At 40.9% G+C, this 25535-nt stretch overlaps 1 protein-coding gene across 15 annotated transcripts in view; it reads left to right on the top strand.

Moving 5' to 3' along the window:
• Window positions 1–25535, top strand: part of DTNA (dystrobrevin alpha) — a 241755-nt gene that overhangs the window by 212557 nt on the left and 3663 nt on the right. For 10 of the 15 annotated variants that reach the window (XM_064442765.1, XM_064442763.1, XM_064442766.1 and 7 more), the window contains 6 exons: window positions 622–735; window positions 4254–4350; window positions 9998–10157; window positions 13000–13089; window positions 13631–13799; window positions 14540–14672. In XM_064442765.1, the coding sequence (XP_064298835.1) occupies window positions 622–735; window positions 4254–4350; window positions 9998–10157; window positions 13000–13089; window positions 13631–13799; window positions 14540–14672 (763 nt within the window). The other 5 variants (XM_064442776.1, XM_064442775.1, XM_064442773.1 and 2 more) reach the window with 2 other exon arrangements.

Below are 25535 nucleotides of genomic sequence, written 5' to 3'. Positions count from 1 at the left end.
GTCTCGATTTGTCTTTCATAGTTCGAGGATGCCTCCTGACCGTCTGCTATCCAGCACATTGCAAAAAAGAGACAAAATTCACACAGGTTTCAACCTTCTGCTGCGAAGCTTTGTATTAGCCTTTTGACAGCACGCGAGGGCTGGCAAGCCAGTCGTAACAAGTCCTATTAAAATGCTACTCCATGAATTGTTGACCACTCTCACATCTCTACTTACACTAAAATATTTTTTTAAGTGCTAAACGTTTTCTCTGATAGTCAGGAAGGGCCAGATAAGTTATTTTAATTTTTGTTAAGGTCGTACGATGCTTGAAATGTTCATGGGGAAGAATTACAAGGGGACAATTTAATTAAGCATAGAGCTATTTCATGTCTACCTCTGATTTTCGAGGTCTTGAAGAAGTGTTTCCCTTAATGGTGAAATCCTAACAGTTTATTTTAAAAATATCCAGAGCCCTGTCCCATTGCTGAGGCCGTCTTTTGTTAATTGGAGCCCAGTCATTATATCTACTTTGATGAAGAACTATATACAATCATACTTTTTCTCCTCTTGTGATGTCCAGTGAGCTGATTTAGTGGAAAATTACTGACTTGTAGTCTTCTGCTTATTCTCCTCCCCAAGAGAAATCCTACAGGAGATCCAGAGGCTGCGACTTGAACATGAACAAGCATCTCAGCCCACACCAGAGAAGGCACAACAAAATCCTACTCTCCTTGCAGAGCTGCGGCTCCTGAGGTAAGTCCACAGCAGTGAAATGTCTGGCCATGACTGGGGCCAGCCAGTCATTCTCAATAAGAGAAGAAATAAAAGATAAGCCTGGCTTAAGGTTTTGGGGGCTTTTTTAAGTAAATAAGACAATGTGTATTTTTTTCTCCATTTTCGGTGCAGGCTGTAGTCCTAGAAGTAATTAAGCTTATGCTTTAAACAGCATGCATGAGGAATCTACATATTACTCATCTACATTAAATTAAGCATGTGCATTAGCGTTTGCAGAGTTAGGCCCTTAGGTCATTTGGAATAGGTCCCTGCAGCCCTGTCCAAATGCCATTAATTATAATGGGAAAAACGTTCTGTCAGAACAAATGCTTCTATAAAGATTTCTCATTTATGCTAAACTAAATACAGAGTTACATGAAAATACAGCCAGAATTAGACGTTAATTTTTGGAAATTTCCCCCATGTGTTGAACTCTAAGCAGAGGTCATTTCTTTTCGTGGTGCAAAACCAGGCTGCAGAATGATCCTCCTTGTCCCATGGGAAGTGAGGAGTAATGTCATCTGCAGCAGCTGAAGATTTAGAGGATCATTTCTCCAATTATCCCACCAAGCTAAAGACATTGATATGGATGTGTCTGCATGTTAATTTGGATACTCTACATGGATTTACTAATTGCCATGTATATCACATTGAAGAAGAACAATTTTCGTTGGCCCAGATCCGTAGGCTCCCTGCATGTCCTGAAGTTCATGTTGTGAGAGCCAGAAAGAGAATCCAGTAAGAACTTTCAAAACACTTCATGTGAATAGAGTATAAATGCTTTCTTTATAGTGAAACAACGCTAGATTAAATTTTATCCACACCCCCACACCCCCACCATAAAGCAGTTCTCTCTGGAGAAGACTAAAGAACATTTTTGGCCACTTAACCACTCCTCACACAAGTAATATTTTAGTGGTCTGATTCATAATCAAAGGAAATTACTGTAAGAAATTGTGCTAAATTTTTTCTTTGCAAATACTGTATCGTTTTTATCATTGAGTTTTCCACACTAAGATATTGTTCTGTTCACAAATAATTACATTTGCTTTCCAATCTGAAGACAAATTAGCTTCTTCATTTCTATGAGTGATTTTAATATGTAATTACTTCTAGATATCTACAGGCAAGTGATATTCTGTGAGACATATAAAATTGACTGTGATGAAAATGTGTATACTGCATAATATATACCAATAATGTAGGTCCTGTGCATCAAGCCTAAAGTCTATTTGAAGCAGGTTTAGATTAGCTTTCTATGGAGTTGACAAATAAAATTAATTATCCTTAAAAAATTAAAACCCAAATGATTGTGCAGTGTTAGCAGACTGAGTACTTAAATTTCCCCTCTTTTCAATTTTCGTACACATTAAAAGCAAAGTATCCATATTTGAATTTCCTAACAGAGGATACCCCTCAGGCAGTGATGCTGAGTTCCTTAATTATCTTTTCTGATTTAATATACAGTGTCAGAGGTAGGAAATAACTTAATCTGTGGGTCTGTACTGCTTTGCGCACCTTCTAAAATGTTCACCACTTGAAAGCCAAAAGATTGGCTTTTGATTTACTGTGGAAATTTGACACCACCTCAAATTCCTAGACACTTAAGGTGTCACAAGGCTGTTCTTATCATGTATAAAACAGCAGGACTAGGAACAGCAGCACTGATTTACTTCAAGCGCACAGTTTTTTGGGGCTTGAAGCAATTAGGGCAGGAGGGCAATTTAGTTCATATAAAATATAGAAATGCTGGCATCTCTATATTATGTTATGAGTACCTGTCCCAGCATCTTTCACGAGCTGCTGTAGTGTCGCAGACCCGCTGAAATGAGGTTCTGAACACAGGATTCCTTCACATTAGCAGTGCTGCCTCGGAGACAGGTTGGAAAGCCCGTTACTTCCAAAATCTTTCTCTGGAGTACAGCAGGAGAAAAAAGTCAGAGGAGCAGTCTGAACACTGCACACTGCTTAGATCCTCTCTCCCTGTAGAATGAGTCTAAAACCCAGCAGAGCTCTGTGCTAGGACCTGCCACTTTGAATTACATGGATAGGGTACCATTATTTTTTAGCAGTTTATTAGGCTCAGTTGCCTTTGTACAGTTCATAGCATTTCCAACCATTACACGGCTGGAAAAGCAAAGCCAGCACAGGCAATTTGTAGCAGAAAACAGATTAATCCTCCAGAAGAGTAAATACAACCTGACAGTGTTACTATATGATCCTATTGTATAGGTGAGAGATAGCACACATGAACAATCCTGTAGAAATCAGCGTTGCTTATATCAGTAAATGCTCACTTACAGAGAAGGCTCAAAATCAGGGTTTCATATTTCCCTGAATATAGGAAATGTACTTGTTGGCTCTGGTGCTTTTCCATTTAGGATGAAATTCTCGTATTTTGTAGGTAGCACAAGGCTAATGACATAGTGGTTTTATGTTATTTGCAACACAGCAGTGTATAAAATAAACCTAATATGTATATTTTTCAACAGTAATGTTATTAATTACATCATAGCTTCCAGAAGGCCACAATTTTATTTTGTATTTGTGCGGGGACCTCCCACACGATTTAGTGTTTGAACATGTGCAAGTGCTGAACCCCTGTCCTGTGCAGTGGAGCTGGGCAGAATCAAAGCTGTTCCCATTTCTGTGGGCACAGGCTGGCTGTCACACTTGGAATGGCTCAGTATTCACACTGTCACAGGACCAGCACTGCTGTCCGAGTCCAAAGAGCTATTTTCAAGCAGTTATTTCTCCACTATGTGATAGTTTTACTCTTGCTTTCAGAAAAATACAGAAACAAAAGCAGATTGCTCTGGTTTTCTGGCTGAATTTCTGAACCATCTTAGCTTCTCTCATATCTCACTCTGTTCAGTGTCCCTGCTGTAATTTCCTGTCCTTCAGGGCATGGCTTTAATTTCTCCTGACAGCTAGAGAGGTTATTGACTAGAGAGGTCCAAAGACAAAAATTGCCAGACATCCCCACAAGGGAATATAACCCAAATTTGTTTGAACATCATTTGTTCTTTGGACAATCATAGAATCATTAGGGTTGGAAAAGACTTCTAGGATCATCAACTCCAACTGCCAACCCAACACCACCATGTCCCCTAAACCATGCCCTGAAGTGCCACATCTACACGTCTTTTAAATACCTCCAGGGATGGCGACTCTACCACCTCTCTGGGCAGCCTGTTCCAGTGCCTGACCACTCTAAACCTCCCCTGATGCCGCTTGAAGCCATTTCAAGGATTTGTGTCAGTGGCTGTCTTTTACTTAATCACTATCACCACAGTCCCATGAATATTCTCAGTATGAGGGAACCTCCCTAGCTTTCATGTAGCCCTGTTTCTAAGCACTCTGCTGAATTCATACAGTGTGTTTGCTTTCCTGTGGTCTACAGGCACATACCTCATAGTCGGGCTGGGGAAATGATGCAGTTAAAAGCTGCTGACGCTGTGAGGGGTAAGCTCTGACCGGATCTGCTTGTTTCTCAGACAGCGGAAGGATGAGCTGGAACAGAGGATGTCTGCTCTCCAGGAAAGCCGGAGGGAGCTTATGGTTCAGTTGGAAAGCCTTATGAAACTGCTGAAGGTAAGGAGCTCCACCTGATACTACCAAGGAGAACAGGCAGAGTGAAGCCAGAGAGGAGAGGAAGGAGATATGACCACTGAATTCTGCAGAACTTGACTATTTCCACCCATAAAGTTTGGCTTTTTTCCTTTCCCTTTCTATTTTTTGCCTTGTTCTTTCAATTCAGGGGTTTCAAATGGTGCTCAGGTGATGTTGTTCCTGTAGTAACACTGCATCATCATTGTCACCTACTGCTAAATGGATGGAACATCAGAGACAGGCTCTGAATTACCGAAGAATTAGTACAATCCTTTAAATAATACTACAGCATGCAATACAGTCCTGTTTTGCTCTTTTGTGGAAGGGTTTGGCCACACCTCTGGATTTCAGGCAAGCAATCTCTGGAACAGCCATTCAGCAATTTCTAAACACAAAATATTTTGTGGTGCAGTTTCAGGTTGTTTTAGAGTTTTCTCTGTTGAGGACATCAGATGAATGAGTGAGTGAGTGAGTGAGTGAGTGAGTGAGTGAGTGAGTGAGTGAGTGAGTGAGTGAGTGAATGGAAAAGAAACAAACCAACATGTTAAAATGAGTTAACTTATAATTGTGAGAAAAGCAACTGAGCACTGTACACTATTACCTACTCCAGCTGACAGTACAGAATTGCTTTTGCTAGTTCCTTTAACTTTGCCCATTCAGTTACTAGTTCTGTCAGACGTGCCCTTTGACAATGACATCTAACTCTCGGATCTTAGAGACGCTTTCCCAACAACACTTGATCATTTTCAAAAATACAGAAACAAGCCCTTGTTAAACAGATGAAACATGTCTCAACGAAGGATCTCGGTTAAAAATGGAAATATCAAAATGCATGTGCATTTTTAAGACAGACTAGGGTAAGATGGAAAATGTGTCTTTATTTGCAGACTCCAGCCCTATTTTACCTGATGTCAGGACAGATGATGCGAGAAATTCACATTGGAAGAAAGTTCTCTGAATAGTATAAGAGTCTGTTTTGTTGTTGGCCATGCCAGATAAAATGAGTGCATGGAAATTCGGTGCAACTTGGGTCAAATATGGTTCTGATAAAAGCAGAAAGAGTTTCACTGAAATCCATTTAGCAACATGTATTTGCAGCAAAGGATGAGTTTGACCCCTTATGTCATTTGCATCTCCTCAGGCATAGGCTTCTGCAGCCACGATGCAGGAATTGGTGGCACCTGAGCAGCAGAGCCCACCAAGTAGCCACCAGAGTTTTGGGAGCTGGGAGTAGACAGGATACTTTTCACTCTACCTATGAAATGCTGCAGTGCTACAACTAGCAGTCAGGGCTGCCTGCTGTCATTGCACTGCCTGGACAAAGAGAATTTGGGGTAGGAAATGACAGTACCTTTCTGCACACTTTGCACTGTTCTGGTGTTTCAATGTGTGCAGGGGTAGGACCATAACCTCGTCACATACCTTCAACTATCTTGACTGTACCTTTAACCTTGTACTCCAGATTTGGCTTTGTTTTCTGTCCTTCGTTTATATCGCAGCTAATCTCATGTGCTGATCCTCTTTTTCTTTAGGAAGAAGAATTGAAACAGGTAGTAAGTTACCTTCTCACTGGAGGCCTCACTAACTCCTAAATGTGATTGTGTTCCTATGATGTATTTTACTTCCTTTGCTTGAAATGTGTGTGTGTTCTTTTGACCAGAATTAATATTTTGCAATTCTTTCACATATTATTTTCAAGTATCTTGGAGCAATTTTCACAATTAAACATCTCAGCCCACTAGGAAGTGAGTTATGGCTATAAGGAGTCTTGACCTTTTTCTCACTTCTCTAAATAAGAGCACATAAAATATGGAAAGCACCACCCAAATGTTGTGAAACCAACCTAGAATATGAATTAAAGGACACTTCTACCATAGATAACATTTTGAAAATGCAATAAGAATTTTTGAACTGTAAGAAAAATACAACTGAGTTTGAAGTAGACCAGAAAAATGAGTTCGAAATCCCACTTCATCCACAAAAAGTCAGGGCATTGTTGCACATCTTTTAATGTCAGCACTGATCCTAACAGTTCCATGAGCCTTCAGGAAACTACTGCAGTTTCTAAATGGCTTCTGCAACCTAGGTCGAAAAGGGCAAGTATTTATATTACTAACAGTAAATTTTAGACGATTTGATTGTTTTGGAGCTTTTTAGTATTGAAATGGATCTTGGAAAGATATTAGGCTGAAAAAAGCTCTTTTCAGACAGCAGTCTGATTTATGCATCCAATAAAAATGTTTCATTTTAACAAAACATGCTTCCTCTTGCTTTCATCAGCAGTAGTCTCAAGTCTGATGTGTTCTGTCTATGGTAAAGCATGCAGAGTTTCTAGGTAATACCTTCATAAAACTAACATTTTGGCTGATTTTTGCAGACCATCAATCTGTTGCACCAAAAAAAAAAACATATGACTAAACATAACCTTTGTGTAGGGGTCGTCTTTTTGATTCTGCGTAGCAGTATTAAAAGGTCTTCCATTCACGAAGAGAGGTTTCCAACATGATGAGAGTTTCCCTACCATATGAAATGTTCACTGGACAGTGTAAGTGAAAGCGCATTTTCAGGCTATTATGAGATATGATTTTTTTTCTTTGGAGAGTAATAGCCTCACTGAACACCAGGTGATGATGCTAAGATATTACTCTCACAATTTCCATGAAATGATCCCCATTACACTATGCCATTTCATGACCTGTTGAGAGAAACAGGATTAAATTAATTTCTGGAGGAATTCAATTGGAATGAGCAGCCTGGCAATTCATCTAATGCTTATGAACTTTCTATTTCTCTCCTGCCCTTCCTTGAGAAGGGATAATGAGTTCTTCGCATCCGTGTCATTTGATGAGGCTGTGAGACAGGCTTTCCCCATATGTCATCCCAGTTCAATTCCAGCAGAGGGAGCAATGGGCTAAAGCTCCTGTAAAGCCAGTTTTCATGTCAAGCGTTTTCTCCTAAGCATGCATGACAGTTGATAGTGGGAAATATTTTCCTGTCTAGCAAGGGTTAACTTAAAATCCATAGCAGGTTGGCTAGGGATGGTGAATTAAATAAAATACATTAAATAAGAGACACAAGAATATTGATAGCTGCAACTAAGGAAAACATAAAAGCTGAAGCCATCCATGTATCCATGGTGGCCATGGTAGCTCCCCTTTCAGCATGCCTCGGTCCTCAGCTGGTGGGGCTGCCGAGGTCTGGGAGCAATTCAGTGCTCAGTTTCTCTGCCGAGATTACCAAAAAGTCATTACTGATTATCATAGCATGTTTCAGGCCACTAGATCTAGCCTGTGAAAACCATGTTTCTCCTGTTAACCACTAAGCAGCAATCCAATCCTAATAACACTCCATTCCCACAAACTTGGGCTGAGGTGGATCTAGATGAGTAAAAAATAATTGAAGTGTTCACCTCTCTGAAATCAGGCATTCCCTAATATCCTCCTGTTTCAACTTGCTGTTCATCAGCCCTGTCTGATACTGCCCAAATAGTATAAAAAGAGAGGGGTATTCTACTGGACAGGGGGCTCCAAATGCTTCATGTCCCTGTGCTTCCCAGTTTGTTCCAACACTGAAAGCTACAGATAAGAGAGCACTGTTTGTCATAAACACAAGATCTCAGTCATAGCTGCAAAGCAGACACAAGGGTAAGCACTGGTGTGCAGCAGCTTTTACATTTCTCTTGTGGGAAAATTCCAGTGAAGAAATACTGGCAGGCATCTGTTATTTTTAGTAAATAAAATGCCTATTCTGAAGTTCATTCCTTAAATGTGACTTGACTATAGGAAGCAAATTTTGTCCTTTTTTTGTTTGTTTTTTTCATTTTCTCTGAAAGTTCCCACTGTTGTTGGTGTTCCCCAGAACCGAGATCAAAGGCAAAGGGGAGCTGAGGAAAAAGGACAAGTGACAGAGTGGGCTGGGAACCAGAAATTCTTTCGCAAATTTGTTTCACAGAGGCTGAAGCATCCCGTGCTGGGACATGAAAGGAGACAACTGTAGCCCCCCTGATCCCCTGCCTGGTGTGGCACAGGGTGCAACCTCTGAGGACCTTGGAGCATCTCCAGGTTTCTCTGTGCCCTGCCTCTGGAGGACTAGAGATCTGCATTTCTGCTGGAGTGGGTACAGACGATTCCAGAAACAGGAGAGCATCTGGCCCTTATGTATTCGACTTCCCTTTCATCCATCATTTAAATGTTCTAAAACTGATCATTAAAGAAATGATAAGTATTAAATCCTCCATTCTCCCATCAGTAATGTGCTTATTCCTCATAAACCTAATTTGCCCTTGATGTCTCTCTGGTGATAATGTCTCTTAGAAGGGGGTGATAGGAGAAAAGAACAAGTAGCTTAGTATTCTGATACATTATTTATGGTCCAGGCAGGAATGTATAAAAATTTCAAGGGCGACGCTGCAGTCCTCCTGCAACAAGCAAACTGTCGTCTTTAGAACATGTTTGCCAAACTATATCAGGGCTGCAGTGGCAGCCACTATAGAAGTCAAAAGAAATGCATGGGAAGAGTTAAGAAATCCTTCTGAATTCTCAAAATAAACCCAGGGTGAGGGAGACACCAGCCCTCAGGTTACTTTTCACTGTAAACAACCTGGCGTATGTGTTGTAGTTCCCCTTTAACAGCACTCAAGCTACCTCCATCCTTGGCATGTACCAAGCACAGGTTTCCAGTCAAAAGCCGTGTGCAGTTTGGTGTGGGCTCCTGCATTTGTTTTTCCTTACGTCGATACACATTCCCAGGGGGTTTGAAACAGTCAAGGAAAAGTGCACTGTGTTTCTTGGTATGACTCACCCAGCTGTGTTTGCAAAAATTACTATTTCGTAAAGTCTGCTTGAATTTCAGCTAAGTGATACTAACTGTGAGGTGCTAACAGCATGACATTTTATATGACTGGTGTTAAAACATTTTCAATTCCAGCAGCTGAACCCATAGCAGGAATTTATATTGCCCTGTCCCCACAGTGATTTGGGAGTGCCTGAGTATATCCTGTAGAGTGAACAATTTAATAGTGTATGATTTAATAATGGCTTAAAATAGTTCTCTAGCTCTGAATAAAAAGCATAGAGCTATATTATTTATTGCAAGCGTCAGACTTGACGAGACTGAGACGTTACATGTACCTTGAACTTCTCCTGCAGGGAGGCAGAGGGCAGGGCTGTGATCAGCTGTCACAGCAGCGCTCTGATGAAAGGAGCCGTTTCAGTCCCTTGCCCAGGCTGAAAGCCACGTCAGTGCCAGCATCTTTTCCCTTCCCACAGCCTGAATGGCTCATGTTTTGTCAAACATGCATGCGAACTGGGTGGGTGAGAGAGGGAAGAGGGCAGAGAAAAGGTCTGTATTTTGATGCTTATTAACTTGGTTTTTTTTTTTAATTTAGCTGCCTGACATTTTCCCATGCTTAAAGGAAGTCAGATCTTGACTCATATTTTCCTACTTAATATTTTTTTACACAGAAGCCTTGCTGTCTGCTAACAGCTGACTTCAGTATATTTTAGCAAAATTAACATTACCCAAATGATCTACAAACAGCATGACGCCTTTAAGCTGAGGGATGGGGGACAAGGATAGCAGGCAAGGGCTCTTGTAAAACCCTGTCTAACCCTTCGTGACTGTTTTGCAGACCCAAGGGGCAGGCTCTCCACGTTCCTCACCCAGCCACACTATCAGTCGACCGATTCCAATGCCCATCAGGTCTGCCTCTGCCTGCTCTACCCCAACCCACGCACCTCAGGACTCTCTGACCGGGGTGGGAGGAGATGTGCAGGAAGCCTTTGCACAAAGTAAGTCTCATTACTAGCTTCTCTGAGGTACTCGGAGACTCTTTGAAGAACTGCTATTTCTTGTGGTTAATGACTAAATGAACTTGAGCTTCTGAGTTGCGTGCAATGAAACAAAACAAAATACAAAAAATCTGCAACAATTGTGTTTTGCCATTGAAAATCAACTTTGTCTGCCATCAGACTTTGTTGTCAAAGTGAGCAGGTAAGCAGAAACTGGACAATGATACTAGTTAATGGATTTCGTGGTAAGAGGGAATTTTGATGCAAGAGGGTCAGAGCAGTTATCAGTGCTCTGTTAATCAGAAGAAGAATTGCTATTGACCTCAGCAAGGTGTTGTCAGTGTGTTTGCTTTTAAATAAAGACTTTGCTAGGAATAGATGATACACTCATTGAATTAGTTCAGGTGGAAAGGGCTCTTGTAAATCACTATGTCCTCCTGCTCCAAGAAAGAGGGCTTCAAAGTGAGATCAGACCATTCAGGACCTTAACTAGTTGTGTTCTAGATGACTCCTGGTATGCATTTTCCACAGCCTCTGTTCCAGTGTTTGAGCATGCTTACTGTGTCAATTTTTTGTCCTTGTATCTGACTGGAACATCCCTTGATGCAACTCATGACAGTTGTCCCTTGTCCTTTTGCTTTGGGCCTCTGAGAAGGGTCCAGCTAGATTAGACAGGAATTGAGTCTGGAAGTCTAGGTGAACCTTTCCTTTGTATTTCCAGAAAACTGCCATAGGCTGCACCATGTTTCTCGCTCCTCTTTCCACTCTTGTCAAGTACCAATAAATTTTAAATTATTTTGAATTTCTAAGACCACAGATTAAGCGATTTTGTTAAGTACTAAAGAAAGTCTATGTGATCTAAAGGAAGAAATATTCCTTCTTTTTCTAATCTGCTGTCTCCTACAATATTTACATCAATTCTTTTATTTGAATGAATTTTTTCCCTGCTTCCCTCATACAAACCAAATATAAGTGGAGCTTTGGAGTTCCTCTGCTACAGTGGAAGCGTGTTGTTCCCAGGAGCCCAGTTCAGCCCTTTCATGCACCCTTCCCCTTAATTTTCATGGGAATTGTGTCCATGTGTGTATCTTAAGACAAGGTTGAATCTATAATGCAATCAAGAACTTTCTATGAAATTGCTAGTCAATTCATGTATCGAACATGGGCATAATTCCCAGTCCCAGCATAACAGGTTGCTGGATATCTCATTTTCCATGGCAAAAGAAACAGGCAAGACCTATTTTGCTTCTTTCCGCTGTGAAAAAAATCGAGACAGGCAAAAATATGGACCACTAACCCCTATACTGTTATAGGGCAGTTTTTTTCCAGACCTAAGAGTAAGAGAAATAATGTAGTGGCCAAAATAAAATACCCATAAATAATACCAAGGCTGCCTCAGGCAAATGCTTTTTAAGTACATAAATGTGTTCTGTTCAAGATAAAAAGCAATATAAAAAGGTAAGCGATCACATTTAAAAACAGCGGCATTTGATAAATATCTAGCTTTATGTTATTATTTAACATATTCTCTAGATGGGAAGGTCAAAGCCAAAGGCTTGAAGCCAGCCGTTCTGTCACATCTTGACATATGACTTTGGGGGGGCGGGCTGAGATTTTACGGCTCCATTCTGTGCTGCACCAACAGAGATCTGCCTATATACACATAATGCTGATAAGCCATGGTTAAAGCACAGTTTCTCTTGGGTTGTTTTTTTTTCTTCTTTCATAGGGTTTGCAATAGTTCAGAGATACAAAATTGAGAAGACTTTAGAGAGGGAGTGGCTTTCTGAGTGTTTGTGTGTGTGTAAAACAGAGATTAACTACTTTATTTTACATTCCAGTAAGAATATTAAGGATATATTAAATAATATTAAGGATCTATTAAAAAAAACAACCTCTTTAGTATTTGAGGAACTTTTTAAACTCTATTGTTTTACATTCAGCCGGTTTTAAAGAATCTACAGCAGTCGAATCCTGCCAAGTCCTGTGAATAATCCAGACTGGATGATTAGAGATTCTGTGGGATATATTGATTATTCAGCTACAATAGGAGCTATGTTTGGGATTTGTGGGAGTTAAGCACGCGTTACCCACAGCCTGCTCCTAGGGAAGGAGTATTTCATGCAGCTCACAAGAATCTTTCATGATTGATGGTTAAGGGAATATTGCCAAATTCAGCAGGGAAGCACTTCTAGGTCCATTATTAGAAAGAGTTTAAAAGCAGCCTAGGGCTGTTTAGAGAGGCAGTAGTGCTTCCTTTATTAAAAAAAAAAAAAAAAAGAGAGAGAGAGAGAGAGAAAAAAAAAGTAAATTATGAAATATAAAAGAAAGTCCTTGAGCTGCAAGAGAGGCTGAGAGGGAGCAGAGAAGAAAAATCCCTATCAGTCTTGATGAGGTCAAGTATGTTTCTTCAACATTTGCCATAATTATCTGGCAAATACCTGGCAATAATGGTGTCATTAAACAAAGCTGTGGGAACTTGGAGAAAACACTTCATTTCTTCCCTCCTCCCCCACAGACATTGTAAATGAGTTCACGCTGGATTTAATCTTCCAGGCCTGGTCTGCTGGTGTCACCACACAAATGCGAGCTTGATGGCAATGAATAAGCTCCACATATCCGGCATTGTGATTAAATGAAGCATGAGGATAGGCTTCTGCTCTTGCATACAGCATAAGTAAATGAGGCCATTCTGCAGAGAACTCTTCTGCACGCGTCCCTCGTAAGGACTTTGATACCCTGAGTTATCACAATGGCAGCTTTCAAAAGGGTTAAAACTGCTTTCAACAGGAAAACGTGTCTTGTGAAGAATAGTGACACTGTGCTTTGTCTCTTGCTTCAGGTGCAAGACGAAACTTAAGAAATGATTTGCTGGTGGCAGCAGATTCAATCACCAACACCATGTCTTCTTTGGTAAAAGAACTAAATTCTGGTGAGTGAGGCTAGCGAGAGTCATTACACTGATATTTCACATATATTTGAAAAAATGGGAAGTAGGAAAATATAAACCAACAAAAAAGCAGTGTAATGTATCTTCAAAGATTTAATGGTTTTAGAAAGAAAAACCCCTACATAACAGCTTCAGGAATACAGCAGTTCTAAGAGCCATGGACGCAGAGGTGCAGCTGGATACAGTGAAAACTTTCAGAAGTTTGTTTGTGATTTCATGTGGAGTGGGATTTTGCTCTTCAGAAACTGCATTCAGTATAGGACCTAGAGGACCTGTTGTAAAACGCAGTCTGTAGTATTCTCATTAAAATATCCTACCTGATAACCGAAATAAGCAAAAGCTTCACTATTCTGTCCCACCACCAGAAAACTATGAGCTCTACAGATATATGTAGAATAATATAATGTTATTCACTATAAGGAGGTGGTTTTCTCATTTGGAAAGGCAGAGAAAGGCTTAGAGAAGTAGGCAAATATACTTACTCCTGTGAAAGTGTCACCATGTGTCACCTTTTGCTTCACAGAAGTGGGCAGCGAGACAGAAAGCAATGTGGATTCTGAATTTGGACGGACTCATTTTGATGACCTTGTTCCATCTCCAACATCGGAGAAGGCTTTCCTCGCGCAGATCCATGCCCGGAAGCCAGGGTACATCCACAGTGGTGCTGCCACCGGCTCCATCCGCAGTGACATGTGGGTACATGCTTGATTCATCTTCTTAATCTCATTCTTTTTCTGCTGAAAACAGTAATCAGCATATAATATTTTCTCTCCCTCTCAACTATTTGATTACCAAAAAAAAAAAGCTTAAATCCAAGTGAGGACAGCTAGATAGTAGTGAGCTCTGCAAACAATAAGGACCAGAACTTAGGATGCCCTCAGGAGTGAGCTGTCTCACATCCAGTCGGGTACACTCGGCCAGCATGGAGGCTGTGGGACAGCTGTGCTCCCTTATGTGCCCTGCAGTCCTATTCCCTGCTTATGTAGACTGAGGGCCCTGTTGGAGCCCACTGGAAAAAAAGGGAAGTTTTTAAATGGAAAAGACAAAATGCTTTTTGTTGACCAACTCAATTGATCAACAAACCAATTTATTTTCAGAACCTGAATCTTCCTATCAAAGACAACAGGCATCTTTCTGGTTATTTTTAGTTAGCCTCTTTGTATCAAGTTATTGAGAACTACTGTTACTTGTTTCCGTGTGGCTGTACCCCCAGATTCCTTCAGCAGAATATGCCCTTTGGTCTACTTCATCAATACCAGACCACTGGAGAGGGGAAATAGCAGAAGTGTTTTCCACAGCCAGGAAAATTCTAACCAATGGTGTATGTGGTTGGACTAAAAGTATCCCACTCTCCTCATAGCTTACAATAGAGGGAAGGTTTATTGAGTCTGTCATTCATCTCAGGAGGCTATTTATTAATAATTGTCTTTAGGGTTACAGAAGATGGAGACCCCTATGTCAGAGCAGATGATGAAAATTATGAGAATGACTCTGTCCGCCAGCTGGAGAACGAACTGAAAATGGAGGAGTACCTGAAGCAGAAGCTGCAGGATGAGGCATACCAGGTGGGAGAAGGACACCAGCTGCCCATACATCTCCATAAATGAGAAATAATAGCTGCCCAGTGCCCTTCTTAACCTGTCTTGGGCCCTGGGTCATCATCTCTTCTCAGTTGCAAGAGCAGCCACATTCCAAAAACTGCTGCTGTTCTCCTCTGCAGACACACATGTGTCCAGGAAGACCACACTGCCTGAGGCACACAACAGTAGTCCTAAGCTTACCAGTGCATCAGGTGGGACAGAATTGCTTCTGAGCTTGTTCTCTGCAGTGCCTACCAAGTTACTTAGACCTCATTTCTCCATACCATAGAGGCTGGTTGGTGGTGTCAAGCTGAATTCTTCCTGGTTTCTTTTTTTCTTCAGTAGCAAAAAACATTCATAACGGTTTTTCCAGTGTGAACTGAAGCTCAAGTGCAGCCTGTGTGTTATTGTCATTGTCAGAATCTGGAAAGAGAGGAAATATTCTGAAATTAGTTGTATCCCAGGGGACCAAGTATTCAACAAGCATCTAGCATGGAGAGGCCTGGGGATTTGTCATTAAACACCCACTATGGAAGTTTTCAAAAGGCATTTTTTTAAGAGTCTGAGCAAAGCAAATTTGCCGGTGGGAAGTGGAATTCTGTAGATATCCTGTCCTGTCTGCGTAATGGTCTCCACTTCTGCCTGGTGTAATGGGCCATCACCAGTTTTTAAGTTATTCTGACTTGAATCATCCTAATATAAAATTCATTACTTCTTATAATGTTGGTAGTAATGTCAGTAGGAGGGTATGCCCTGTTCAGTTATTTGGGAACAGAGCTGAAGTAAGCAAAAATAACTATTTTCCCACACGGTGATCAATTAAAATCTGGAACTCACCACTACAGAATATAACAGAAACCAAAAGTATAAGTGGGCTAAAAAAAGAGGATTAAGCAGGTACTGAGATCTCAGGTGTATGGAAATTAGGTTCAAAAGCACCTCTTGGGCAGGGATTCTTCATGCTGGGAACTAACAAGATCTAGCCTTTTTTCTGGTAGTTTTTCTGTAATGACCACTACTAGTCACTTTGGAGACAAGAATCTGGGACTGACAGGCTCATGTTCTAATGAAGAATGGCTGCTCTTTTGGTCTTCTTTTCTGTAAAGCTGCTAGGATAAGTTAGTCTTTTAAAAGTTCATTGACTCATATCAAAATTGCAGGCAGTTTTGAGGTTGGTGTGAGCATCATTTTTTTGTTGTTGTTTATCATGGTCCGCTACATGCCCATAATAGCCTGCCAAAAGTAATTTAATTGCAGAGGTCTTTAAGGACATGGCGTCAGGAGCAGAATTGTTGTAGGCTGTCTACTAAGGCAACAGTGGTGACATGGGGGGTTTTGTCACGTTTTTTTACCCAAGATAGGAAATGGCAAAAATGACAGCCTTTAAACTACTGCTGATGTAATGGAAAGTAATTGTCAGTTATAAAGAAGGAGTATCTCAATGGTGACAGCTGTCAAGCATCAAATAATAAATGTTATTATTGCTGGTAGAAATTCCATTTTCTCCAGAAAGAAGGATAGACCACTTTGACTGTACTTTGATTACAGTATGGAAGTGCAGTATATGGCAACAGTGTTACATGAGTTTCACAAGTTACAACAGGATTTTGTACACGCACAAAATTGAGTATGCATGTGCACTGCAAAACAGGGGGCATTCATTGTGCGGTAGAAGTTACACATGTCACTCTGTAGAACTGGGTGTTACTCTTTCTTCAGTCAAAATAGAGCTTTTCTACTCTCTTCCAACAACATTCCCAGAAGAAGGGGAGGAAATCTTCTCCCTATCAGTGTCAGAATAAAACTCCTGTTGATTTTAGGTCAGCCAAGACTACACGCAGGTGAACTTTCTTCACCATCGTTTGACACAATTTATTTCCACTGGGGGGAAAAAAAAGGCGGGGGGGGGGGGGGGCGGAAAACAGAAAAAGAAATTATTTCAAATAATTTCCCTCACTGAGGGAAGAGAAAGTCTTTATTCTAGACAAGTTCTAGACAAGAAACTTTATGATGTACTTTACTATCTGTGAGATTGTCAGCTCCCATCAGACAATGATTTGACAGTAGTGACTTGTAAGTAGAAATTATTTTTAGTTGATAACCACAGACACAAAGCATGCAACATGTGATAAGTCCTTCCCAGTATGGCTGATGCCCTTTCGATTAGGGAACGGATTTAAAGCCAGTAAGAATAGGTATTAGGTTAGTAGAGACCAGTAGGATGTTTAGGAAATGGTTGGGTAGTGTCATATATTGAACCTGAGACATGTGCTTTGGCTTTGGCTCGTTCTCTGCACGTTGCAGTTAATTTGTGGTATTTTGCTGTTCTATTCCTTTTTCTACTAGTATCACTGAGTAGTCTCTAAAGGTAAAGACACAACTTTCTTTCTACTTGCCAAAACAAAGGAAAATTAGGAAATTTCTGTTTAGGGTATCCTATTAAACAGTGGCCAGGTCAACTATTCTCATTTTGCATCCAACCATTGGAATTTATTACAGGATATTTTACTATTTGTACTCACATGTACACTGCATTCATCTGGATAGCCAAAAAAAGCTGGTGGCTCTAGCTATCGTAATGCAATTGTCAGCTGAAAAAAATCTGCGAGGAGGAACTCCTACTAAGGTTACAGAATGGTAACCTCAGTAACAAAATGGTAACCATTTTTATGTTATTAAATGTCTCACTTTGCGTAAAAGCAGCACATTTAGAAAAACGTGTAGATGTTGTGTAGCATGGAAGATGGTTGGTCAAAACCCACTCTTGTTATTTCGTGTCACCTTGTCTCTAAACAAGATTTTCAAGCTAAACTCTAAATTAGTATTAAAGTATGAGCAGAAAACTCAAGATACGCAAGGAAATCTGGGACAGGGGATCTCAAAGGAGGATTCTTTCTCTCTCTCTCTTTTTTTGAAGCATGTTGTAAATAACAAGTATCTCTGCCAGAAACACATTTAGTGCACAAGTGTAAATGCTAAGAGTGCTTATCCTCCCACATCTGCTACCAGTTGTGTTCCTGTTACAGTCTTTTGCTGGATGTGTTGTGTAAGACACTTTTCATTGTGTTTTATTTTCTGGGTCCATAATTGTTCCCTTTATTTCTAGGCTTATGCATGGCTTTCTTCAGAATAATACACTGCCTGGCTGCTCACTGGCTTAATTTGTCATCTTCTTGTTTTCTATCCTTTGTTATCTACAGGTCAGTTTGCAAAGTTGAGTGCAATATCCTTCTCTCTCTCCTCTCAGGTAGGTATCATTATAATTTAGAAGAATGTTTGGAATTAATCCCCATAATGCGTATTTCAGTTGCAGTGCAGCTTGTACTGCCTGAGTGTATGCAAAGGTGCTGTTTCTTTCTTATAATCTGTCTTAGGATGCCTAGGAATGTCTCTAAATTATTTCTAATAATCTGTTTGACATATGGTCCTAGTCCTGAGGATTCCTGTTAAGCCACCACCCTTTTTGTCTTCTTCCTTTGTTGACCATAACAGTGAGAACATGGGCTTTTGATCCTTGAGGATAATGACAAATATATTAGCCAGTACAGAGAAACCTTATCCAGAAGACGAGGAATCAGGTGACATTTCAGGACACCTGAGATCAATTCCTTAAAATGCTTTAGTCTTCCTAGGATAACTGAAATAAATCTTTTCTGTTGAACCCAGAACATTTAGTCTAGTGTGTGAAACAGGAGTTAGGCAAACAGTAAAGAAAGCAATCCATCAGCTGCTTAACCATACAGGTGCCCGTAGGTATGTTGTGGAAGTCTAAAATGCCCCATTCCAAAGTGCCAGGTACTCAGCTACCAGCTAGAGTCTGGCAATTCAGAGATAAGGCAAAAAGGTCTATAAATTCCCTTCTGGCCCATATTCAGGTCATGTTCCTTATGTGTGCCAGCCTCACAGCGGTGAGGTTAACTTGCACCTCACAACCTGCAGCACTGAGTTTAATGCCAAGTTCAGCGACTGTGTTTTTCCTCAGGAACACAGAGAATGGCTATTTCTATGAAGTAGCCTGTTATTCTGAACATTTGCCCAGGAAATGGGAGACCACACATTTCCTTCTTGCCTCATCTGAAGCTGCAGACTCTGCATTTCTGACTTGCTAAGATAGTGCAGTGCCCTGCTGTGAAGATGGCAGGGAGATGATGCTGTCCATCCTACTGTGACACTGAACCATGGAGTAACAGGGCCAGAAGGGGAGGAGAAATCAAAATAGGGGTCTGACTCTGGTCTGCAAACTGAGTCTCTTCCTCAAAGCCAGAACTAAAGGCAACCAAAGGTCAACTATCAAATGGGCACTTCAAGGTGGGAGCAGGGTCATGTTCAGATAAGCAAAACCAGTGAACTAGCCTGTGCCAACTTTAGCCGGAATTCATGTTGCTAGATTTTGTATGCCATGTTTTATGCTAGACCTCCTTGTTTATATGGCAATTTTGATGGCAAAATTTGACCCTGATTCAAGGGGTTTGCAACTTCTGATGACAGTAAAATTTGGATGTAAAAGTGTGGACCTTGTGAAAGCAGCTGCCAGTCTTCAGTGTTAAAAGCTGTTAGGTATTTCTGAAGCATCTGTCTCAGTGTCTCTGGCAGATAAAACAGAATAAATGGATGTGAAAATCAAATAAATGGCAATACCCAGAGTACTATAAACAGCAAATAACTGCTCATAAAATTTCTCCTAACGTTGCCCCTCAGGTTACATTCATTTTCTCAGTAGCCTTGTACAAAGCATGAGCCATGTAGAGTTTCCTAAACATTGACAGCCAGAAAAATAAATTTTTTCTTCTATTTTGTTGCAGTTGTCAGTTATAGATCAGGTCGCTTGAAAAGGAAAATAGATCTTTCAACAATATATGTGTGTACAACTATGTATATAGTGGAAATGTTACATATGATTGAATTTAATTACAGTTACGAATAACTATGACTTTAGTAGCATTCAGACAAACCATTTGCAATATTAAGTGGAAAAAATCCTTTTCATTAGAATTCTAAAGCTCAGGCAATCCCATTTAAGGTTTCTGCTTTTGTTAGGGAGCAGTCTTAACAGCGATGTGGGGAAACACATACTGCCGTACAGGCTAGCTTTCTTGAAAATATGTATCCTGTCTCAAATTGGCAGAGATCTGGGACTGAGTTACTATCTCATCTCCTGGATGCTTTTAAAACCTTTTGAAACCCTGTCAAAAAGAAATATTTTAAAGCACTGTGCTCTAGTTAATTCCATAGTGAAACTTTTTATGGCTCCAGGGAATCACTTCGGCCAGTACCAAAGACTTCAGTCTTTCCCATCAGTTGTAAAAGCCTGGCCCTAGAGAAATTAGCAACAAAAATCAATGAATTTGGCACTTCACCTTTATCCACAAAAACAAACCCTGTGTTATGGTACATTGTGATAAATATATCTGCACACAATAAACATGGCCTAGTCTTCTCAGGATTCACTGTCTTGCATGTTTTATTTGGTACTAATATCTCATAGCCTTGGAATATTAAATCCAAAATTGTTCATACTGGTCGCAATGTCTAAAGTTGGGTTCTTGCTTGAAGCTTAGCAATTACATCAAGACTTCTGTTTCTAAGATAATGTTGTTCAGTCAATGATGGTACAAATACAGTCAGTATTATATTGCCTAGACGGCATATGAGGTAGAAAGTCAACAAACTTTCTTATCTCACAACAGTATTACATTTGTACTTATTTTTAAAAAGGTGGGGAAAATAGAATCAGTTTATTATTACTTCTTATGAGTGGTATTGCCACTGATAGCCAGCCACAGAATTTTGGTCATTTCCTCATTCATCAGTCATGGACAAGTGGTGCTGATGTCATTTGATTAAGGCTTTTTACATTTGCGTGTTTAAAAGTGCTATGTACAATTCGCTAGAATTTATTTTGAACTAACATCTAGTATAACAAATTCCCAAGAGGCCAGGTGGTTCCAGTAATATATAAAACATAATTTAATCATGTGTTCAGTTTCATTTTTATATTAAATGTACTTTAATACCATTCGTTGTATTCTTAATAGAGTAACAGAGTGAATTTCAGCTTGTTTGCGGCAGGCTTTAGGCAGATCTTGAAATTAGGTGAACATGCAACTTTGACGTTATTTTGCCTTTACCCCCGTGACAGCAGTTGCTTTTTTGCCAAGGATGGCCAATGAGAGCAGCAAGCCTCCATCTCTGAAAGTGGTTAAAAAGTTGTCATTTTCAATTAAGAGCTGTCGACTTGTGCAGTGGACATGTTCCCACGAGACCTACGATTTCCTGGATTTTCTAAAGCAATGCTTTCTTAGTGCTGGCATATCAACACTGTAGTTGGTCATGTCTAATTCATTTATATGCATTATTATAACAGAAAAGGTGGTGTGAAAAGCTAATAAAAGTCAGACCTAAAGCATCCACTTGAGAGGGAGTACAGGGAGGGGTCTTTGTGTGAGGTTTTGTTTTCTATTTTTGAACTGTGATCACAGTTTCTTTGTATTGACAAAAAAACGTAATAATTTACGCTGAAGCCTCAATTCCATTCCAGTCCAAACCTTTTCACTTGCTCTAAACCTCATCACACAATTTGTGGGGTCTGGGGCTTTGGGTGGCCAGGGCTGACATTTTCCATTGCAAAAGCAACTGGTTCATATTGAAACAGGTGGAAATTTTTCAAACACAAAAACCCCAAATCCCCTCAATTTTTTTATATGAATGCATTGTTAAAAAATTATTATTTATTCAACTTGACTGTTTTTCCAGGACAGAATTCTTATTGAGTTAACACTTTCATGTTTTTCTCAGCTTTTCCCTTTTTCTCCAAATTATTGTTTTCATGTTTACCAGCAGAGATTAGGAATATTGCCAAATGTCAGGTGACATTGGGCCAAGGGAGATGGTGTGGTCAGTCCAGTCTGCCCGGTGTGCCACTGTGAGAAGGGCTGTTGGTTAAGCCAAAGGGCACAGACGATTTGTTTAAGTGCTGTGAAGACACAACTGCCCTGCGTCTCTGGTTTTTTTCTGGGAAGGAAATAAGATTTTAGAGGCAGCGTGCATTTCACTGGCCGTTGACATTTTCAGCTCTCTGCAACATGGACCTGGCCATCTACTGTTTGGGAAAGACAGGGTGCAGGATCCACAGCCCGGGGCCCAAGTCAGGTTACTAGCCCACAGTTCATAGATGTGTGGGTTTCAGATTTTCTGTGCCCATTGCCTGAGGTCACATTTCCCAGCGGTGATCTGGCCTCTCTTTGGCTGTGGGGCCCCAAACACTGTTAGTCAGTGTTGACTGGCTGCATTTAAAGCTCATACCGTGTGGTTCATTCCTTACATGGGCTTCATGCCAGGAGCTCAGGAGATCGCAGAGATGTAGATGCATTGGTTGGTTGGACCCTCAAGAGGTCTTCTGGTCCAGTCTCCCATCTTACACAGGTCTAGCTCCAAAACAAGACCATGTCAGCCTTGGCTTTGACTAGCAAAGACTTTAAAACCTCCACGGATGGAATTTTCACAACCTTTCTGGGCATATTCCTCCAGTGCAGTGCCACCGTCCTCATGGTTTTCCTTTTTCCTGATATCCACCCTGAACCCCCCAAAATGCAGTCTGTCCTTTTTGTGTGTACTTTAACACTGCCAAGAGGATTTTGGCTTTGTTACCCTTGCAGCTAGCCCTCAAATAGCTGCTAACTGATCCTCCCCTGCCACCTCTGGCCCAGCCACAGCAAGCCCAGTTTCCTCAGCCTCTTATTTTTATCCTCTTCATTTCCTCTTCATTTTATCAATGATCTGAATGAGGGGATCAAGTGCACCCTCAGTAAGTTTGCTGATTACACCAAATTGGATGGGAGTGTCAATCTGCTTGAAGGTAGGAAGGCTCTGCAGAGGAATCTGGACAGGCTGGATCGATGGGCCGAAACCAATTGAATGAGGTTCAACAAGGCCAAGTGCCGGGTCCTGCACTTGGGTCACAACAACCCCCTGCAATGCTACAGGCTCAGGGAAGAGTGGCTGGAAAGCTGCCCGGCAGAGAAGGGTCTGGGGGTGTTGCTCGACAGCTGGCTGAACATGAGCCAGCTGTGTGCCCAGGTGGCCAAGAAGGCCAACGGCATCCTGGCTTGTATCAGGAACAGTGTGGCCAGCAGGAGCGGGGAAGTGATCGTGCCCCTGTACTCGGCACTGGTGAGGCCGCACCTCGAGTACTGTGTTCAGTTTTGGGCCCCTCACTACAAGAAGGACATTGAGTTGCTGGAGCGTGTCCAGAGAAGGGCAACAAAGTTGGTGAAGAGTCTGGAGAGCAAGTCTTATGAGGAGAGGTTGAGGGAACTGGGGTTGTTTAGCCTGGAGAAGAGGAGGCTGAGGGGGGAGACCTTATCACTGTCTACAACTACCTGAAAGGAGGCTGTAGTGAGGTGGGTGTTGGTCTCTTCTCCCAAGTTACTAGTGATAGGATGAGAGGAAATGGCCTTAAGCTGCATGAGGGGAGGTTTAGACTGTCTATTAGGATAAAATGTCTTTACTGAAAGAGTGTTCAGGCATTGGCACAGGCTGCCCAGAGAGGTGGTGGAGTCACTGTCCCTGGAGGTATTTAAAAGCCGTGTAGATGTGGCACTTCAGGGCATGGTTTAGGAGACATGGTGGTGTTGGGTAGACGGTTGGAGTTGATGATCCTAGAGGTCTGTACCAACCTTAATGATTCTATGTTTCCACCTAAGTCAGTGATGCAGTGGTGAAGAAGCAGGATACAGGCACTAGATGAGCTGCTCCCATCCATAAGTCATACTCTACTAGCACAACGAAATGATTCAGCATCTCTTTTTAGTTTTCTCTGAACAAATACATAAAAACTAGCATTAAGTGGACCGTTCCATCTGAAAACAACAGCAGGCTGACAGGACAGGAATTTTCAAAAATGTCTGGTACGTTCACTCAGATATATTTTGGTTTTCCTCTTTATTTTTCTCCTTAAGTCCTCCTCTTCCTAGCATGTAGGCGTAAAAAAGTTGCAAAAGAACTGTGACTGCGTTAACTGGGAAGAAGCAGCTTTAGTTTTGTGAATTTAATGCTAAAATTACACAAGTGATAGGGATGGTTTTTGAAAATTGCTGAATGATAAGTAACAGATAAGAATCTGTGGGTTAAGTTATAAAAAAGGTCGAGAGACAGTTTTGTAACATAACAAATCATATGATTCTTACTTTGGAATTAATTCTGGCGTTTCCAAAATGCTGCAGTGAATTTAGAGCTCTGAGATTCATTAGTACTCATTATTTCTTGTATGAAAATCCCTCTATCCCAACGCTGGCTGTGGAACAGAAAGAAGCCTTGAGAGAATTTGGAATAACCTCTCTGCACTCCACCAGAGAAGTAATTTATCCAGAAAATTCAAAGCAAACCCAAATACTTAGCAGTACTATCAATGCATCTTAATGCATGCAGTGTTTCACAAGCCACTCTTACTTTGCTCCCGTGGTTTATAATAATACCATCAAGAAATATGAGATGTACCTATATTTACATAACCCTGAAACTGGTTCAATAAAAATCAGTCTCAGGCAGCTGAGAACTGACCTCTTCCCTGCCTTTCATTTGCACTTTTTGGCTGAATTGCAAAGATCAAAATGCTGCTTTACTATGATTTCCAGATTAGTTTGCAGACTTAAGCGGTGCAGATGCATGTCCAATTTTTAAAAAATGCTCATTTAAAATGTACCTCAGAAATTTTTCGTGAAACTCTCATCAGACTTGCAGTGCAGGTTTGCTTTCCATCTATCAACGAAATGTTAATGCTAGGACTTTTGTAACTGCCTGACACAAGAAGATACTAAATTAAGATCATCATACCATTTGGCATGCCTAGATATTAAGGAATCGGATGGAAGCATTTGTGCTTGAATAATTAATACAATCAAATGGTGTCAGGAAGGAGAAGAAGCAAGCTAAACTACCTGACCTTTCTTCATTCATCAGCTTTAATTTAACTCTTTTTTGCTGAAGTAATTTGCATTTCATCTCTCATCTTGTAGACTAGCCTTACACCTGAAATGAGTAGAAAAGAATGGATGTCAGTAGGGTTTGGTCTTCTATGGTGTTATTGTCAGAGATCTCATGTAATGCAAATTGGTTTTCTGTCTGAGGTAGTTCATGAAAAAGGTTGAACTCCTTAACTTTGATAGAGTCAAGTGTGTAAACAGTGCCTTTACAATAAGTGCACCAATAGAAGAAGTGCAATATTAGCTGACTGTAGATCCTGACATAGTTCTGAGAAAGAGCAGCAGTCATCTATCAAGCATTTGCCATTACCAGCTAAAACTTCGATGCCTCCGATACAGGAATTTAAGATACTTAAATGCTTCAGGATACGGAGGACCACCAAGGAAAAATTGGTTCACCAGCAGATTAGGGCATCTATGAGCTATATCACCCAGAATCATCCTTTTAAGTAACTGCATTTCTTTGTAGACATAGGGAAACATACTTGAGCATGTAAATTACGGGCGAGATGTTTACACGTGATGGGGGGCTCCTGTTGGTGAGTGGCTCTTAGATGGGTGACTGAACACTGTGCACAAGGGGAATAATCCGTGGGTTTGCTACCAATGAACTATCTATAGAGCAACCTGGCAGGGTAAACTGAAAGGGAAAATGGGGGCATGTGCAAATCTGTGTCAGTGCAGACCCAGGTACCCCAGGGTCCCACAGCAGAGCAGGCAACAGTCTTCTCACTCTTGGTAAGAAGAATTTCCAACTTCCCAAGTGCCCTATAAGTTTCTGTTTACAGCTCAAATACCTGTGGTTCACCTGGGTAGAGTGGCTTTTTCACTTTCTTGACTTTTTCAGGGGTAACCACAGGAATTGGCC

Source organism: Phalacrocorax carbo, chromosome 2, assembly GCF_963921805.1.
Source record: "Phalacrocorax carbo chromosome 2, bPhaCar2.1, whole genome shotgun sequence".
Taxonomy (NCBI): Eukaryota; Metazoa; Chordata; class Aves; order Suliformes; family Phalacrocoracidae; genus Phalacrocorax; species Phalacrocorax carbo.
This window is presented reverse-complemented; position numbering and strand designations above follow the sequence as displayed.